Below are 20,328 nucleotides of genomic sequence, written 5' to 3'. Positions count from 1 at the left end.
AACCTTATTTGAGCAGATCAATAGCAACATCAAAACTTAGAAACTGCAAACTAAAGTTGTTTTCTAATTCTGACCCTGTGCTCTGGACTTTGAGCACAATGTGTACTAAGAGTAGGTACTGATAGCTTGTTTTGTGGCAGGGGAAACGGTTCCTCAGGGTAAGTAGGTACTTTACTCAAGAAAAGACTCCCCTGTGGCACAGACAGTTTAGGGTTCTCTCCTGTCAGATAGATACTAAAGTGAGAGACACCGCTAGGAAGTTTTAAAAACTTTCACCAGGTAATTACTTCATAGTTGAGTCAAGGATTTTGCTCTCCTGTTTCTTTTTTCTTTTTGGTTTGTTTCCTTTTATATTCGAGTCTTTCAGCCCCAGTCAGTAGATTTTTGAACTTACCTATTTTGCATGTTCAGTTTCTAAACTAGATTTGACTTCAGGAAAGAGCTCAGAAAAAAATAAAATCAAACTGGACACCACTGTGGTGAACAATTCATTTGTACCGTTAGGTATATGCTTACCTTTTCTGATAACTTAAGTTTGTATACATCTATGCAGGTGACTAGTAGGCCACAGATGATTTAGATGCATGTAAAATCATCATGGACCCTCTAGCCCGGGGGCTACCCTCAGCAAGTTTTTAATATTATAATCTAAATGCAAATTAAGACCAATCCTCCTGAACATTTCCTGGAGTTAGAAAAGTTACCTTGCCTCCTGCCGGCAAAACTGACTCTAAATCTCCTTTAAATTTAGTCTTTTATCTCCCTGCTCTCTCTCCTCCTAATACCTCCTCATACCCTTTCCTCATGCCTGGCAGTGCTGCTATTTCTTTTTCCAAACTCTCCTTCCTTCTTTTTTTTTTTCCAGCTAAACTTGTGCTCCCCTTATACAACCTCCCATCTTTCTCTACCTCACAGCTTTTCAGCAAGCATGTCTCACTCAACATAGAGCTTTAAAAATCTAGGCTTCCCAAGGACAGGCCTGGTTAAGTTATCCAGAATAGATCCTCTCAGGATGCATCATTTTGGCATATGAATAATTTTGAGTTGAGATCAGTCAAGGTCCTGCAACTTTATGAGAAATTTTAACCTTTCCCTTACTTAATTACTTAGAAAAATGAAAATAAAGGGGGGCATTACTCAGAATTTAGATTTCTTATTAGAAAAATCCTTTCTTCAGGGAAAACTGATTACATCTCATTATAGTGCATGTGGTGAATGAATATGAATCACTTTTTCCTCCTCATGTGAGCCCTGCTTCTCTCCTTTAAGTCCCAGACTCTTGTCCTTTGCTTTCGCTTAGCACATATCCTTGAGCTACCCCACTGAATTGAAATTTTATTTTCATGAGATTTTCTATATGTACATTGTTAATCTGTTTAATGTGATCTGAAAGCTCTGCTAGCCTTAGAAGAACTTAGAGAAAAAGGAAGAAATTTTTATCTCCTCCTACATCACCTGATAATGGTGTCTACAGGTTATTGGAAGGGTGAGGAGAGATGTGAGGCAAGGTTTACTTCTAGAAAGTCTTTTCTGTCTGGGAGCAGGAGAAGCCCGAGTCTGCTCCAGATGTGTTTTTTTCTTATATAGCCTTAGGTTCCCATCATTTCCTGACTCATAGAAGCCCCTTCTGGGCTATATAACTGATTCACTAATCAAAAAGTTATAGAAGTCTCTGCCTTCAATCTCAAGGACTCTCAAGTTCAGTGATCATCCTTCTCAGTTACAACCCAGGGCACAGTGCTGCATTTCCAGTGCTGCTGCTATTATTTAATTCTCTCCCAGTTCCTTCAACAAAGGAAGGCCATATCCTGAACTCCAGGTATTCAAGCACAATCTGTAAAGTCACTCAAGGAAGCTATATCTGTGCTAGAGATTTTAGAAAATTATTGGTTGGAAGCAGTAAGAGGAGCATCTTCTGGGTTGAGTAGTCCTTGAAGATATCCATGTGATTCAAAAGTCCTTTCTCTCTCCATTATTTCCCTTTCTTGCTTTTGAGTATCTTTTCTGGCAGCAGCTGTTGGAGCTAAAAGCTATTTACCTATAAAAAAGCAGAGGTTTCTCAAGGCTACTGTTCTTAACTCTTTCATGCCCACTGACAGGTGAGAGCAGTATGCCTGAAGCTAAAGCAGGTGGAGAACAGTGAATGACAGTTTAGATTTTGCTGGACTCAATGTAATCTCTCTACCCTTCCCCTGGATACCCTGAGAGTCCAGCATTTTCTTGGGTTACAATTTATTTCTCCGCATATATTTTCTTATATTTATTCTTAATATAAGATTTAATTTTAGGCAAGCCACATTCAGAGGCTACTTTGGCTTCCCATTTGAAAAGCAATGTAAGTGACATTATTATTATTATTAGTTTGATTTTTTGTGGAGGAGCCACATCGACAGTGCTCAGGGGTTACTCCTGGTTCTGCGCTCAGAAATCACTCCTGGTAGGCTTGGGGGACAATATGGGATGCTGGATATCTAATCTGGTTTGGCTGCATGTAAGGCAAGTGCTTTACCTGCTGTGCTATAACTCCAGCCCCTGACACATTAGTTTTAGTCAACTATTATTTTGCAACTCTAAGGAACACAGAATTTTAAATCCAACTGAAAGATCCCCTTAAAGTATTTATCAATCTCAAAACAACAATGAGATACCATCTCATGCCACAGAGACTGGCACACATCACAAAGAACAAGAACAATCAGCACTGGCGTGGATGTGGGGGGTGAAAGGAACTCTTATTCACTGCTGGTGGGAATGCCATCTAGTCCAGCCTTTATGGAAAACAATATGAAGATTCCTCAAAAAACTGGAAATCGAGCTCCCATATAATCCAGGCATTCCTAGGAACTCAAAATCACAATCCAAAAATCCCTTTCTAACACCTATATTTGTTGCAGCACTATTTACAATAGTCAGACTCTGGAAACAACTAAGATGCCCTTCAACAGATGAATGGCTAAAGAAACTGTGGTATATATACATGATGGAATATTATGAAGCTGTCAGGAGAGATAAAGTTATGAAATTTTCTTATATGTGGATGTACATGGAATCTGTTATGCTGAGTGAAATAAGGCAAAGAGAGAGAGAGAGACTGATACAGAATAGTTTCACTCATCTATGGGTTTTAAGAAAAATTAAGGACATTATTGTAATAATACCTAGAGACAACAGAGATGAGGGCCAGAAGGACTGGCTCACAATATGAAGCTCACCACAAAGAGTAGGGGAGCAGTTAGGGAAATAACTACACTAAGAACTATCACGACAATCTTAATGAGTGAGAGAAGTAGAATGCCTGTCTCAAATACAGGCAAGGGTTGGGAAGGAGTGGGGGCATTGGTGGTGGGACTGTTTCATTGGTAAAGGGGGTTGTTCTGTTTATGACTGAAACCCAACTACAATCATGCTTGTAATCATGGTGCTTAAATAAAGATTACATATATCTTTAAAGAAACTGTGGTACATATACACAATGGAATATTATGCAGCCATCAGGAGAGATGAAGTCATAAAATTTTCCTATACATGGATGAACATGGAATCTATTATGCTGAGTGAAATAAGTCAGAGGAAGAGAGACACACACAGAATAGTCTCACTCATCTATGGATTTTAAGAAAAATAAAAGACATTATCAAAATAATTCCCAGAGGTGAGGCCAGAAGGATTGGCTCACAATATGAACGCTTAGAGAAATAACTACACTGAGAACTATCATAACAATGTCAATGAGTGAGGGGAAAAGAAAGCCTGTTTCCAATACAGGCAGTTGGGAGGGAGGAGATGGGGGCATTGGTGATGGGAAGGTTAATCTGGTGAAGGGGAGTGTTCTTCTTCTGACTGAAACCTGACTACAATCATGTTTGTAATCATGGTGCTTAAATAAAGGTATTATTATTACTTTTTTGTTGTTGTTGTTGTGGTTTTTGGGTCACACCCGGCAGTGCTCAGGGGAAACTTTTGGCTCCATGCTCAGAAATTGCTCCTGGCAGGCACAGGGGACCATATGGGAAGCCGGATTCGAATTGATGACCTTCTGCATAAAAGGCAAATGCCTTACCTCCATGCTATCTGTCCGGTCCCAAGATATTATTTTTTAAAAAGTATTTATTAATGAATAAAGGGTAATGTTACTTTCAGTTCTGGGCAGAGAGATAGAAAGACTGTCCTTGATGCTCCTTTCTACTTTGGAGGTCTGCTATAATCTTCAATGGCTCTCATTGTCAGGTCATTCTAAGGGCTCATATGTTTAAGTGTTTTGGAGGGCAATCTCTGAGAAGTCACTGGAATTAAAAGAGGAACTGTGTGTTTCTGCTTAATGCAATCAACTGCCCTGTTGCTCTCATAAAGGCTGCTATCAAGCTGTACTCAAATCTTGGATCTGCATAGACTTGGAGCTAGTCCCCAGAACCTTGAATCTAAGAACTTAGGGACACCAAGAGTGGAAAGATTTTACTTTTTCAGGTCACAGGAGAAAGAAAAATGATTTCAATTCATGTACTTAGTTCTTATCTTCGTCGAGAAAATTTATTTTTGATGGGATGAGATTACATATACAATGAAAGCAAAAGGATTTATTAAGTCAAAAGCACATATCTAAGACATGGATGTGGGTTCTCTTGGGAAAAGTGATGACTGCTTGGTTTGGGAAAAGAATTTTTATGGGATGAGCTAAGTCACAAAATATTCATAAAAGTTACTGTAGAATGATTGGACAGTACTGGGAATTGGTATTTTAGGCACACATTTTACATATAATATTAGTTTCAATTCCCATAGCTATGAGGCTTAAGAGTCATTATGCATTTCAGTTTTATAAAACATATAAGTGAAATCAAGGTCAAAGATCTATTTTATTGTGCATGTACCCATAACCAATTAGAACTAGTTCTTCTGAACTTCATGATCAGAGCTGGTAAGCACAGAATTATATGAATGTCATTTCTGGACATTTCAATTGTCTCTTAATTTTCTGCACTCTGTCTTGTATCTTAAATCAAATCCCTATGTCCTTTACCTCTATCATCAGTTTTTTATTTGATGTGCAAAGATGGGATCCTATATAGATTCTACTTCAATCCTAAAAGTTTACTACAAAGATCTCCACTACTGCTCTAACATGAGGAACATGGCCTGTTACCTTCCCTGTTCTTGATTTCTTTTTTAGAGGTTGGATTTGTGGTCATTAACTGCTACTAGAAGACCAAGGCCCCACTTCCTCTCTATAGCTTTTAAAACTTGCCTGAAAGTACTAGTTATAAACCTCAATATCTTAGCTATGGACCCTGTCTACCCTTCTGCACCAAGGTCAATTCCTCTATACACAACTTTTCTTCATGAGCATGCTCTCCACTCCAATGAATTATCTTCACTCCTCAGTGTGATTATACTACTCCTCGGTGTGATTATACTAACTCCAGCCAACAGATTAAGAATGCACTTGACTGGAGAGATAGCACAGTGATAGGGTGTTTTCCTTGCACGTGGCTGACCCAGGACAGACCTGGCATCCCATATGGTCCTCTGAGCCTGGCAGGAGTGATTTCTGAGAGCAGAGACGGGAGTAATCTCTGAGTGCCACAGGGTGTGCACCCCAAAATAGAATGCCCTTAATGTCCCAAAAGAAAATTCACCCAATATGCACATCTCCATGGCTTCTCTACGGATCACTAAGCATTCAAATAATAAAAGCTCAATGAATGTTTGTACCTTTTCCCCTTCTCTTTTGTTTAAAAACAAGAGTCGGTATATAGTATAGGGATTAAGGTCCATGCCTAGCATACATCTGGCCTGGGTTCTTTCCCTGGCATCAGATAGCCTCTGAGCAACACCACAAGCAACCTTAGATGCTCTTGAGCAACATTGGGTATGGCCCTGTTGACTTATCAAATTCTTTTGGGGGTAATATGGGCAATACCTGGCACTGTAGGCCAGAGCAGCACTGCACCCTTATACCCTCGCTTTGAACCTCAAGACCAGTTGAAAGAGAATCAGCAATGGGGCCCCTGAGTCTCTTAAGAACATCTTGGAAGACCTCCCTTTCACCTCCTTCTCTCTGTCTTCTTCTGCCCCACCCCCCAACATAAAGCTAAAATAGATTGGCCTGAAGATTTTAATTTAGAAGATATGAAAAGTCCTCTTTAGGAGAAGTACCTTATATATTCTTTTGACTTGATGAAGGGTACCATTCTATTGGTAGGTCATGCTGCTCAGCAGTGACAGTACAGTGGAACTTTCCTATACCTACAACTACCTTTCTTCTCATTATCATTAAAGAAACCCCCTGATAAGATTTCTCTGCCATTTTCTGGACATGTGAGTATGTCAATTGTATGTTCCTTAACTACACATGACCATTCCTTCTACCCCCTCACAAATACGCATTCTTTCTGAAAAACTACTATCAACTGTCATATTACTCTCACTCTCTTAGACCTCCACTTCCTTTTTGAAGCCTGCTCTACAGCTTGTGTTAGTTAGACAAGCTTTGTATAAGACGCTTTCTTGTCTCTTTCTACTCAGATTTTCCTTGCCTTTTGGATGACAAATGGAAGGGAAATCTAGAATATTTCACACTCTTATTTTAGTCAATCTGATTTCCTTTGGATGGCATTTTCTCTCTTGATTGGCTTTATCACCTTTCTCTAGTAAACCAGCCACTTGCAAGGCAAATGCCCAACTACTGTGCCATCACTTTGGCCTCCCCCATATACTCTCTTAAACATGTATTTTTCTCTTTCTCTTCCTCCACACCTTTATAAATTTATTTTAAATAAACCCTTTTTTTACTTTTGGACTACACCCAGTGACTCTCAGGGGTTACTCCTGGCGACGCTGAGAAATCACTTCTGGTTTGGGGGACAATACGGGACATCGAGGATCAAACCAGGGTCCATCCTGGGTCAGCCGCGTGCAAGGCAAACACCCTACCACTGTGCTATCGCTTCAGCCCCAAAATAAAACTACTTTTTCTAAAAGAAGGAAAAAGGAAGAAAAGAAAGACAGAAATGGGTAACTCTGGCATGAACAGTGTAATGTTAATGCACAAAGTCACCAAATTTCTTGTGTCCTCAAATGCTTGGAAAATGTAAAAGGGAGACAGTATCTGTTGTGAGAATTTTGGGAGGAAGAGGGAAATTGGAAAGGGGATATTTATAGGGGAGTGAACCTATAATATGGATTACAAAGATGTCCTAGGTCAGACATCCAATGGGAGGTACTGCCAGAGCTAAAATTGGAAAGTCAGGTGGAACTGGTGCCTGGTCAGCATCTAAGCTAAACATTACAGGTAGTAAGGAGAATGTTTGAGAGTCCAAGACAAGCAAAAGCACATGTACCTAGTAAGATAGAAGGACACAGACACTCCTTGACTCAAAATATTAGTACTTCCCTATACCTAAGAGAGAGGAGACCTTTAGGAAGAAGAAAAATAGAGAATCGTGGCTTTTCTGAACTGAATATTCATCCTTAAGTGATTGAAATAACCTGGGGGAAAACCCTAAGAAATATTACTTAGCAAGATCAAATTTATTTTTCCTTTTTTCTCTTTCCTTACAGGAGGATAGTCATTTTAGATAAATTTACATTTTCTTGCACTATGTTAATAGGATTTACATGTTTCTTGTTTTTTTCTAGCAGAGAAATGTTTTGTTTCCTGAGACACTAAAACATTGTTGCTTATGCCTGGGGCATAATGATACATACCAACTATTTACCCCATTGTAACCCAAATCCTTAACTCATATTAGACTTATTGTACCTAGCTCATTTACCCAGTTCTCAAGTTATATATATAGCTTTAGTAGGCAAAGCATGTGGCCTGGCCCCAGCCTTACTTCACCACAAATGATGGGGACGAGAGTTCATGGTGTTGTTTCCTAAATATATTATAAATAACTATTTGACCAGAGTAACAAAGCCTTTGTCTTGCTCTCTTTTCAAAATTTTCTGAGAAACTGCTGTGCTCAATTTGCCAATTTCCCTGTCCTGTCAGGCCCTTGTAGGAAGTCCACTACAAAATATTCATTAGAATTGGAACTGGGTTACATTTCTATAACTCCTGGTCTTCTGTGAATTAAACCAAGAGTAGATAACTAGTCCAACCAGGCAATAAATACATTTTCCTGGGAGTATATGAACCTTCAAAACCTCAATCAGGTAAACTTTAATGATGGATGGACAGCAATGTCAGTGGGGTTTGTGTAGTAACAGTTTGGGACTGATAAAAGTCTATATGAGTTCCTGCAGGGCATGTACATTTAAATTTTGAAGTCTATCAACCTGGCCATCATGCTGCACTTGAGACCTACCTGATCTATGTGTCATGAGAGCTCGTCTCTACCATCCAAATTTTGGGAGAACCATGATATTCAGGGTGAGTTGAGGATATACTATTTGCAGCAGAAAAGTCAGCACCAGTATGCACTTGGGCCCTAGGCTTATTGTCAATTTTCACAGAAACAAATTTTAGGATAACATAAATGTAACTGAAGTAAACAGCATTATTTAGGAAATGGTACAGAGGATAAAGAAAACAAAGAGTCCCATAAAGTAAGGAAATGAGGCATTCTGACTTGAAATGCTTGGGAAACTCCAGGATGATAGCACACAAGAGTGTTGCCTGAGGAAGCTGACTATATCTATATATATGCCATTTTCAAGAAACCTTCCTTCATCTAGGGCTTTTGTGCAAATAATGGCTCACTGGCAGGGCAATGTCTCTGGGGCTTTTGTGCAGATAATGGCTCACTGGCAGGGCAATGTCAAGGACATTGAACTCTGATGGTCTTGAGACCTTGTCTGGAGGTTCTATCTTTGGAATGCAGCTACTCATATACTATATCATCTTTATTTAGGGGTTTTATTTATAAAAGCCCCTAAATATATAGAGATTACAGTTTCTGGAGGGGCACACCACTGGAACCATGAAGGAGAAAACAGTTACCACCTAGCTAGCCAGATTAGCCAAATAAACCCTATAAATCAATGGGGTGACAGATGTTGTGGCCAGATCCCCTTCACATCTCAACTCTGATGATATTTATCTAAAATTTTAGTAGAATCTTTGTTCTTCCTTAATTTCCCCATGTGTCTAGCCTTCAAATGGCTCAAGTTGGAATCTAAGCCATTTTAAGTATGGGCTTTGTTATCTTAAGTCTTGATTGAGAGGAGAAGCAGGGTGGAATAGGCCAGGGTAACTCCTTTACATATCACATCTTGATTTTTTGGTTTCCTCAAGTTCATGACCAAGGGGCTCTCTGTTTACTTTAATATCTAGATGTGGTTAAAGGTCCTTTTAGTTAATCTCCAATTAAGTCTGGTTATTCATCATTGTTTTAGTTCCATGGCTCTCATTTTACATTCTGCTAAAGGCTGAAGGCAATAGCTGAGGACTCTGTTCAAGCCAGGGAGAAATGGTTCCCAGTTATGTAGCCTTGAGTTGCTGGGGCCCTAGGCTCAATAAAATGGTTCCAGCAGACTAGTAGACAGTTCTATATTAAGTCTTATGCAAATACACATAAAAAGGCTACATTTTTTGTTGTTTGTTTGTTTGTTTGGGTCACACCTGGTAGTGCTCAGGGGTTACTCCTGGCTCTATGCTCAGAAATCGCTCCTGGCAGGCTCAGGGACCATATGGGATGCCAGGATTTGAACCACCATCCTTCTATAGGCAAGGCGAATGCCCTACCTCCATGCTATCTCTCCAGCACCCCCCCCCCCCCAAAAAAAAAGGCTACATTTAAAGGAGGAAGTTTACCCTCTTGGGGTAGTGCATGTAGGTCAAAAATCCTGCACATTTGTTGATCAGGAGGAAACTAACCCAAAAAGATTGAGCTAAATTCAATATCAGAAACAAAACTTGCTTAGGCAAAGTGTTCTTTATTTACCCTTTCCCCAAAGCCTAAAGATAAGGCTATCTTCTCCCCAAATCCTAATCCTTTGTTTTAACTTGCTAAAATGGAGTGTGCCTCAGGGGACTAGTCTGTGAGAGAATTTGTTATTTATTCTGGCACCCACTGGTCAAGTTGACAACCTACCTTTTCTAAAAACATGGTTCACACTCTCTTTCTCTTACAAAAATCTCTTGTGACTGCAGGAAAACAGTGCCTTTGAGAACAGTTTTTTGCCAGTAAAGCTCCTTGATCTGTCACATAGTCTCTCAATTGATTGGCACTTGATCAGCAATTGAATTAGACCTTTGCTGTGATAAGGATACTATTGCTGATCTACAGCATATATTACAACTGGATGCTATAGATTTGATCTCCTTTGTAAAAGTAACATTTGGTTCAAGTAAATGGTATCTGTGTCTGGTCTTTGGATCAAACCAAGCCAAGGAGTTAACATGTAGCAGCACTCAAGAAGACAAAGAAATTCTGACAGTTTCTACTGTTCTCTCAGGGCTCATAATGTCAGTCACTACATATAATCAGAAGAGGGTAAAGTTCTGGGATGTAGCCAACATCATCTTTCTGTGGTAAGGAAGGTAGGTAGGGCTGTGGTGAGGGAACCATAAGAGTCTGGCCATCTCCCAAGGCCCCATGGAAGAGATGATCCGGTCTTTAAGTCAAAGGAATCCAACTTTGAAATGGGGGGAGGGAATGGTACCATCTCCAGTCCAAAACCCTTGACATCACAGAAAGTAAGGAAACAATATTGGCTGACCTTTGAGTGTGCACTGAAGCTGGCCAGAATCCTTGAGAGGGAAGTGGATTTTGAACTCATTTGTCCTGAGGATTCCATCTGCTACCACTCTGGCAAGGTCAAGGGGTATTGGATGCAGCCCCAAACAAGCTGCCAGATCTCTGCAGGGCTCAGTGTTCAGTTCTAACTTGGTTGTTCAGCCCCCAGCTAGGAGCAGCTTCTGCCACAGCCATATTTCCATTTCCAAACTCCCAGACACTTCATATTCTCTCTCTTCTCTTTCTGTCTCCTATTCATTCAGACACACTTGCTTATGCACATATATAAACAAGTACATGCACACACCAAGAGAAATAATATGTAATTGCAGAGTTTTGTTTTAAAACAGAGATTACAAAATAAAATAAATTAAATAAATTAAAAAACTTCAATACACACAAGTATGTCCAGTAGAACAAATCACAAATGACCCCTTCCATCAGTCAGAAGTGATGGATAACTAAGGGAAAGGTGTGTAAGCAGGTAGAAGCATATAGTTTTTACTTTTGATTCTCAGGGATCATTCCTGGTGGTGCTCAGAGGACCATAGGCAGTGCAGGGATCTAGCCTGGGTCATTTGAATGTATTATAAGTGCCCTACCAATACTACTGTCTTTGCCCCCACACTAATCAGTCGTGTCTGGCCTGAAAGAAGCTACAGGCCTGGTGATAAGTTTGAAAGTCCAGGGTGGAATGAGATCTTGGTTTGGGGCAAGATAGTAAGTCCTTGAGCATTTAAATATGTGGTTATTTCAGCATTTGTAGGGAAGGAGATTTTGTTCTGTTTCACAATAGAACAGAGTTCTCCAAGACAGTAAGGAGAGCTCCCAGAAAAGGAGAAAGCTAGAGAGAGAAGAAAAGCTGAATGAGGAAGATAGTGAGGTATGGTTAGCTGAGGAATGTTGTCACATTGCTTCTGCAATTAACCACTGAGATGAGAAAGTCAGAAGAGGAGGAACAAGAAATGGAGTAGTTGATAAAAGAAGTTGCTGGACTCCTGAGACAACACGAGTAGAGAAGGCAGAGAAGTGTAGCAACTAACTAAGAGAGAGAGAGAGACAGACAGACAGACAGAAATAGAGAGGGAGAAACAGACACACACACACACAGACACACACACAGACTATTCGAAATGGCTACCATTAAGATAGGTTCAGAACAAAAAGGGAAGGCAGAATCACTGTCATTGCAGTTAGCTAAGGCCACTACTGGTGTGGACTCCTGACAGTCTTGGGGTCTCACTAAGACATAGGTTGCTTTCAACCTCTGTCAATCCCAGAGATTATTAGAGAGCAGCTGTCAAGGTGACAGGTGGAATTGTGGCTCTGCTACAGACCATTAGGTGCCTCCCCCATGGCTGGTATCCTTTGACTGCTTCAATTCCTGACTCCCAGGAAGGACCAGCTGCTACATCAGTTGTTAAGAAAGGGAGCCAGGAACCCACTCATTATCCCCAAACTCCAGGTTCCTCTCTTCTGACATTCAACTTCCTTCAGGCCTGGGAGCTGAGGCTCTACAATTGGAATTTCCACTCTTCCTTTTATCTTCCATGGCAGATATTCTGTATGATGTTGCCTTTTGTGATGTTTTTATGACATGAGCATATACTGAGTCCCCGAAAAAGTGGGAAACACATAACCAGATTCTAATAGATTTTTACTGAGCATTTCACATGTGCCAGTCATAGTGTATCACATGTATTAGACTGTTTTATTCTCACAACCATTCTTGGGAGAGAGGCAAAGAAATAGATTCAATTCAGAAAGAAAATAGCTGCTTTTGAGCAGAAAGCCATGTTGGGTTTTTTGGTAGTGTGTGTGTGTGTGTGTGTGTGTGTGTGTGTGTGTGTGTGTGTGTGTGTGTGTGTGTGTGGAGCTGGAGTCTGAACTAGGGTCTCACACATGCAAGACAAATGATCTGTTGTTGACATTCACCCACCAGTTATTCATAGTTAAATTATATAGTGTTCCAGCACTGATTCCACCAACAGTGTCAACTTTCCTTCACCAATTTCCTCAGGTTCCCATCAAGGCCCTGTCCCCCAACTTTAAGATTTGGATCTTGTTATTTCAGTGCTGTGGACTGTGGTTTGAATATTTAGCTCCTTTATACCACCAGTACTTGAATGACTTTGACCCTTATTTCCCATTGCTTCCCTTTTGCCTTTCTGTTCTCACCTCAGTTTTTTTTTTTTTTTCTTCTCTTTATACTCTGGGACCAAGGGAAATCTAAGCGTCTCCCCTATAAACCATTGCATTCCCTCATCTAAGTATTCTATTATTTATTTGTTTGGGGGCCACACACGGTGATGTTCAGGGGTTATTCCTGGTTCTGCACTCAAAGATCACTCTTGGTGCCCTCAGGGAACCATATACATATCAGGAATTAAACTGGGGTTGGCCACATGCAAGTCAAATGTACCCATTGTATTACTGTTCTGATACCATCATCCAATTATTTTAAATACCACATATATAAGTGATACCATTCTGTGCTTATTCTTCTTTTGGTTTATTTCATTTAATATCCATATTGCATCCATCCATATTGCAATGAATTGCATGATTTTAGCCATAAAGCTGCATAGTATTTTAATGTGTATACATACCATATCTTTATGACCCACTCTATCATAGGATATCTAGGTTGATTTTTTATCATAGTTATTGTATCAAGTACTTCAAGAATAATGATTTGGATTTGTCCTTTTGAATGAATGTTTTTATTTTTTTAATATATATAAAATCTTTATTCAAGCACCATGATTACAAGCATGACTGTAGTTGGGTTTCAGTCATAAACAGAACACCCCCCCTTCACCAGTGTAAATGAATGTTTTTCTGTCCAAAGAGTAGATACTCAACCGTGGGATTGTTGATCACACTGTTGGTGGATTAGTGTTGGAACACTGTCTGCCTGAAACAATTGTATTATGAAAACTTGATAAATCATGATATTATCATATAAAAATTTTTAAATGTGAAATTTCTGGGTATATGCTCAGCTCAATTCTGAATGTATTGAAAATTCTCTATACTGTTTTCTGACTATACCACCTTGCACTGCTTCCCCAATTCTGCTACTTGCACATATAAAGGGGAAAGTATCACTTTTTCTCTTAAGATGCATTTGTATTCCTGGCCAACTATGTACTTCTCAGAGACAAAAAGCAATTTGGCAGGGATAATTCCTTTTTAACAAATAAAATACAAGCATTTTTATTCCTTATTTCTGCTGCAACAGTTGAGTGACAATCATTGTATTAGTTGAAGTCATTGTAGCTGCTATAACAAATGGCTCCCAAGACTCAGCACAAACCCTACAAACATTTATTTCTCACTTACATAACTGTCAAACAAAGATTGGAAAAAAGCCAACCGTTCAGGGATTTTTAAGCAATATCTCCCAGGGGACAAAAGCATGCAGAGCTTTTTACACTTTTCATTGCATACTGAGCATGTGATGCCTATGATTACTTTATTAAAGTCCTTGAGTAAGAGTTTCATGAGCACAAAATATGGGTTATTTCTTAGCCTCATATCACCCCCTAATCCTTCTGGTGTCCTGAGTTTTAGTATACTTTGATACTTCAGATTACAAATAAGAATTGAAGTCAGCAGCAACTATTTTAAAAATGTGTTTTTGGATCATACCTGGCAGTGCTTGGGAATCGCTCCTGGCCTTGTTCTGGGAATTGTATAGGATGCCAGGGACAGAACCCAGGTCAGCTACATCTAAGGCAAACGCCTTAACCCATGTACTATCTGTCACCCATTTTTAGGATATAAAAGTCATATTATAATTGCTTTGTCATATAGTGACAGGTTCAGATAATTTAATGAGCCCATAGTATCCAGTGCTCCTCAAACTATGGTCCGTGGGCCACATATTGTGTCTGTTCCCATCTTGTTTCTTCACTTCAAAATAAGACATAAGCAGTGTGTATAGGAATTTGTTCATAGTTTTTGTTTTTACTATATTCCAGCCCTCCAGCGGTCTGAGGGACAGTGAACTAGCCCCCTGTTTAAAAAGTTTGAGGACCACTGTGTTTTGAACTCTAAAAGGAGTTCTAGAAGAAACTGTTGTGGGATGCAGAGCAGTCATCTTCAGTTCCTCTGGTTCTTTTCAAGGGTTCACAGAACCAAGCAGATTCCCTTAAGGAATAATTTTGATTTCAGGAAAGAAAATTTTGGGTTCCATGAACTAGAGGTAGTGAACTAGGTAGTTTGTCTAGATATATGCAAGTTAGGGGACCCCGAAGCTTGTTGGAGAGTGTACTGGGGACACTTGGAGGTGAAATTTACAATCAGATTGTCTGCCTGCACCATGTACAGCAAAATAATATAATCCCTTTGTTTCCAGGTCTGTTTGTGAGGCTCCCTAGTGTCTCCACAGCTGTCCTGCATATTTATTTCAAATATACTCACTTGGCTATCCAATCTCAGTGGAGCTCACACTAGGTAATTTATTTTGTTTTTGTTTTTGTTTTTGGTTTTTTTTGGCTTTGGTTTCTTTTTTTTTATTTTTTAAAATTTTTTTATTTTTAATTATGAGAACAAAGATGCAAAGAAAGAGGACAAGGTAAAGTTACAGTGGAAGGACAATCATCCATAACATAATTCTCAGAAGAAGTCCCCTTGCTGATATCTTAACTTTGAACTTTCAGCCAAAGAACATTAAGATAAATAAAACAGAATCCATGTACAATTACTTTGTCCCTCAAGTCCCCAGATTGTAACACATTATAATATTTCTTAATGGCACACAAGGCAATCTAAAGCCATAAAACTTATGTAACTCCTTAAACATTAGAGGCATAGTATTTTTTACATTTCCATGTACATGCATATTAGCTTAAGTTAACCTCAAATTTTAAGTGGTTTTTTTTTTTTTTTAAGGATTAGAGTCAAAGGAGCACAGTAAAAACATAAAAACGGTGTTAGAGTAGCAATTGTTGTTTGCATAGGCCCACCAAAATATGAGGGGCATGGAAAGGAATAACCTTGTTGGCCTTGGTTTCTTGTTATATCTAGCAGGGATCATAAGAAGAAGGACTTTGCCTGGAGCCCATGCTCCCTGGTGTCCCCATCCCTAGGATTCTTCCTGCTCTAAGAACAAGAATGGAGAATGCTGTAGGAATACTCTCAAGTAGAACACACTTCCATCTACTATTTCTTTTCTTTTCTTTTTTCTTCTTTGGCCACACTCAGTAGTGCTCAGGGGTGACTCTGCACTCAAAAAATGTCTCTGGTAGGCTCCAGGGACTATATGAGATGCCAGGGATCGAACCTAGGTTGGTCCTAGGTTGACTGTGTGCAAAGCAAACACCCTAGTTGCTGTGCTATCACTCTGGTCCATGATTTACTATGTGTCTGAAGCTCTTAATATAATGGCTAATGCCTATGATTATGCACCTTATGAATGATTTATAAACCATCATTTTTCTCTCATAATCTAAAAAATCTTCAAGAAAGAGTTTTTTTTTAATTTTCAACTAAATTTTATATGCTTTAGGGACCAGAGCGATAGCATAGCGAGTAGGGCGTTTGCTTAGTATGTGGCCAACCAGGGTATGATCCCCAGCATTTCATAAATTTCTCCTATTATTGTCAGGAATGATTTCTGAGTGCAGAGTCAGAAGTAGCCCCTGAGCACTGCCAAGTGTGGCTAACACAAACAAAAATAAAGTTTTTCTATATTTTATATGGTCATTGATCTTATTAAATGTTACTTAGTGATGGAATTCATTGTGTGAATGTGTGTGTTGGTCTCCATCCTTTCTTCTGTGCTTAGGATTTATTAGTTCTACACTCAGTGATTACTCTGAGTGTATTTGTTGTTAGGAATCAAATCTAGGTTGGCTACAGTTGAAAGTAAGCACCTTACCCATTGAACTATATCTTGAGCCAGAAAATTTATTTTTGAGAGACTGAGTTAGTAAACATTAGTATGAGTCAATGAGCAAAGATAAATAGGAGAGATAAATAAGAAATAAACAATGGGAGTAAGTGAATGAATGAGAGTGAGAAAGGCAGAACGATGGTCTGTTGCCTCCAGGTACTTGCTTCTTTACAAAGATAACTCTGTCTTTTAGCTGAGCACACTTTCAACTAAAAAAAGGAATACATCTTTTTTTTTTAATACATACTTCTTATACACATTCATGTGACTAAGTTCTGTGACTAAGTAAATGTATCAGATGGCTTATATGACACACTAAAGAAAATGCTTTTTAAAGGTACATGTTTTGACTCTTACTCATTTCACTTGTCTGTAGCTTGGAAAATATCAATGGTTGACACTTGACAGCCGTAGTGTGCATTGAGGTGGCTTAAAAACAAAGGCATACTGTGACAATGGAGTAGGAAGATTGAAGTTAATTAAGGTCTTATTGATCCTGGAGTCACTATAGCACCCTAGATTACCTTCTTCTGTATATTTTTTGTAAGAAAGAAATATGTTAGTTTTCTGTGGTTTGGCAATTAGACATAATGTACATACATATATACATATAAAATGTTGAATCAACTTGCCCAGAATCATGAGTTAATGCTAGAGCTAAACTAGGATCTAACTTTCCTCTTTCACTCAGTCTTGAGTTCTTTCTGGGACCAGAAATATGATGACTTGAAACTATACAGTCAGACAGATTCTGCAGATTCCCTAATGTCAAGACAAAGCCATTATACAAAATCAGAGACTCTTGACCTCTTAACAAGACAATCAAAAGTGGTATAATTCTTTTTTTTGTTTGTTTGTTTTTGGGCCACACTGGGTGACATTCAGGAATTACTCCTGGATATGCAGTCAGAAATCGATTGCTCCTGCTTGGGAGACCATATGGGATACCAGGGGTTAGAAATGCAGTCTGTCCTAGGTTAGCCGCATATAAGGCAAATGCTCTACCGCTGCGCTACCTCTCTGGCCCCAAAAGTGGTATGAATCTTGATCAATGTTCAAAGTCTACCATGCTTTTGGGGAGCATAGATTCAATATCAGGTTAAACACAATTGTCAACAGCCCCAGGACATGCAATCAGAAAAATCTGTCTACGAACATCAATCTTGATAAACTCACATTTTGGGTGGCTCTTGAATTTCACATAAACCATTTATTATCTATAGGGTCTTACCTCCATGAGGGAATGCCAGTGTGCTATGGGCTTCCGAGGATATGACAACATTTCATTCCAGTGGTCTCTGCCCAGTCGTTCAGCTTCGTTGCCTACTTGACACACGCCGATGATCTCATTGTGACCTACACTGTGAAAATGACCCACGATAGTTTTTTTCTTAAAATTTTGGTAATCATGACAATGTTAATAAGTGAGAGAAGTAGAATGCCAGTCTTGCAGGGGGTGGGGTAGGAGGGATATGGCGGGCATTGGTGGTGGGAATGTTGCACTGGTGAAGGGGGGTGGTCTTTTTATGACTGAAACCCAGTATGTTCATAATCATGGTACTTAAATAAAGATATTATTTAAAAAATTTTTTTTGGTTTTTGGGTCACACCCAGCAGCACTCATGGTTTACTCCTGGCTGTACACTCAGAAATCACCCCTGGCAGACTCGGGGGACCACATGGGATGCCGGGATTCAAACCACCATCCTTCTGCATGCAAGGCAAATACCCTACCTCCATGCTAACTCTTTGGCCCTATTTAAAATTTTTTTTAGTAGCACCATCTATTCAACTGAAGTAGCAGATGAATTAGAAAAGAGATGACTATTTTTATTCCATGCCTACAGTCCAGGCTTAGCAGCTGAGAATCTCATATCATCTCAGTGACACAGAGAAGAGTCTGGTCATCACTCAATACCTCAACACATATATGCTTTAATACCTCAACACGTTTAAGATGTTTTCAGACTGTTCCCAAGCAAAGAACTCCCTGATGCATGGGAGACAAATTACCTCTGGCTCTGAAACTAGGTTGAGCTCTAGGTCTGTCTCCATGTCCATGTAATGCAAAAAGGCAATGTTGAAAGGAGTTTCCTGAAATAGTGACAGCACAGATTCCTGCAAAAGGCAATCAAGTATAGAAAAAAAAAATGAATGGATCTTCGTTGTTTTATTTCTTGGGCTACCCCTGACTCAGTGCTCAAAGGTCATTCTTGATAATACTTGGGGATCATGTGGTGTTATGAAGGTATAGAATCCAGGTCTTTTGTGTGCAAAGCCAGTCTACTTGCCCTTAAGCACTCTAGTCCTGGCATCTATAGTTCTGAGCTCTAGTCTGCCAGTCACAGTTTTGAGGTCACTAAAAAAAGAGAGCTCCTGGATCTTCTCACTTTCTGTCTCTTTAAAGGACAAGTTTTCTCATATTCTTCCCCTTTTCCTGACAAGCCCAGCTTTTCTTCTTTGACCCAACTTGATTTTCCTTCTTTAGAAAGATACTTAGCTTTCTTTCTTTCTTTTTTTTTTTTTTTTACTTCAGGACTAAGAATATCTCTAGAACATTCTCTGGGTAAGTGCCTGATTTGGGCCAACATTTTTTTTTCTCTTTAGCCATTTTTGGTTAGATATTCTTTGCAATAACTAAGAGGATATGGTCCTTTCTTTCTTTCTTTCTTTCTTTTTTTTTAATCTTTAGGATTAAAGCTCCAAGATTTCCTCTCTTCATTTCTGATTTATGTACAGATGACAGCATACTTTCCTATTTGTGTGCAGGGCAAAAAGAGAAGATAAGGGAGAAAAGTCATATGCAAAATATTTGCTTCTATGCTCATGAAAATCAGTGTTATGCAGAAACCCCATGAATTTTGCCATGAAAATTTTCAGCCTGGATTCATGAGTTAACTGAGAATTAAATTGAGGCAGAGCTCACATAATCAGATTTGTTGATGTGGAAAATTTGGCAATGGCTTAAAAAACATGCTGGCCTGTCCTTCCATGATTGGTGGACAATGTCCTTTCCTATAGACTGATACTAATGGTGTTCTGAGTTATCCAGAGGGGGGAAGATAAAGCCTAATTTCAGGTAGATTGTCATACACATGGGCAGCTGAGCCCATCCATGTATTCCCTGGTTTGAAACATGACTATACTTTTACCCAGTACCAGCTGGAAATAGTGTTCAGGGCACCTTAGCTGCCTTACTGAAATTTCACAGGTTTACAGAAAAAAACATTAGCTATAAATAATATTTGTAAGATTATATTAGAAGTCAGAATAATTTTTTTAAATAATTGTGACCAGACCACGTGGGAGGTTTCCAATTATAAAGAGACTTTGCATTTCAGTCTAATGACTGGCTTAACATGTATAATTCCCTGTTGGTACTTCCTTTGCATATTAAAATGACTGTTTTTCAAATCTGTCCTTTAAATACACAATTGGTTACAATGCAGGCTATAAATATCTCTTCTGTGCTTATTAATTAGAAAGTTGAGCATCTTATACATTTTAATGTACCCTCTCATCCATACTGATTCTAGCAGTTTCAAGAGAATGTTTCTGTTTGCTTTCAGACTTAAGTGGATGGAAATGATTTTTATTAAATACATTGGGGAAAAGGGAGGAATGAGGTTATGTATTCAGAAATGTTGATGGTATGGATATGCTAAGCATTCTGCTGTTATGAGTAGAATCTTTCCTATAAAGTTCAGACAGGATTATCTGAGAGATTAAGATCTGTGGGGGCCA

The 20,328-nt window shown here is 39.1% G+C and overlaps 1 protein-coding gene across 1 annotated transcript in view; it reads right to left on the bottom strand.

The window, feature by feature from the left end:
- SYT9 (synaptotagmin 9) overlaps positions 1-20,328 on the bottom strand; it is a 238,614-nt gene that overhangs the window by 48,164 nt on the left and 170,122 nt on the right. Inside the window, exon 6 of the mRNA XM_049780289.1 lies at positions 17,816-17,945. Within this exon, the coding sequence (XP_049636246.1) occupies positions 17,816-17,945 (130 nt within the window). The remainder of the gene's footprint in view (positions 1-17,815; positions 17,946-20,328) is intronic.

This window comes from Suncus etruscus, chromosome 9 (assembly GCF_024139225.1).
Source record: "Suncus etruscus isolate mSunEtr1 chromosome 9, mSunEtr1.pri.cur, whole genome shotgun sequence".
Lineage (NCBI taxonomy): Eukaryota > Metazoa > Chordata > Mammalia > Eulipotyphla > Soricidae > Suncus > Suncus etruscus.
The sequence above is the reverse complement of the archived record's forward strand: the minus strand, read 5'-3'. Positions and strand labels throughout refer to the sequence as shown.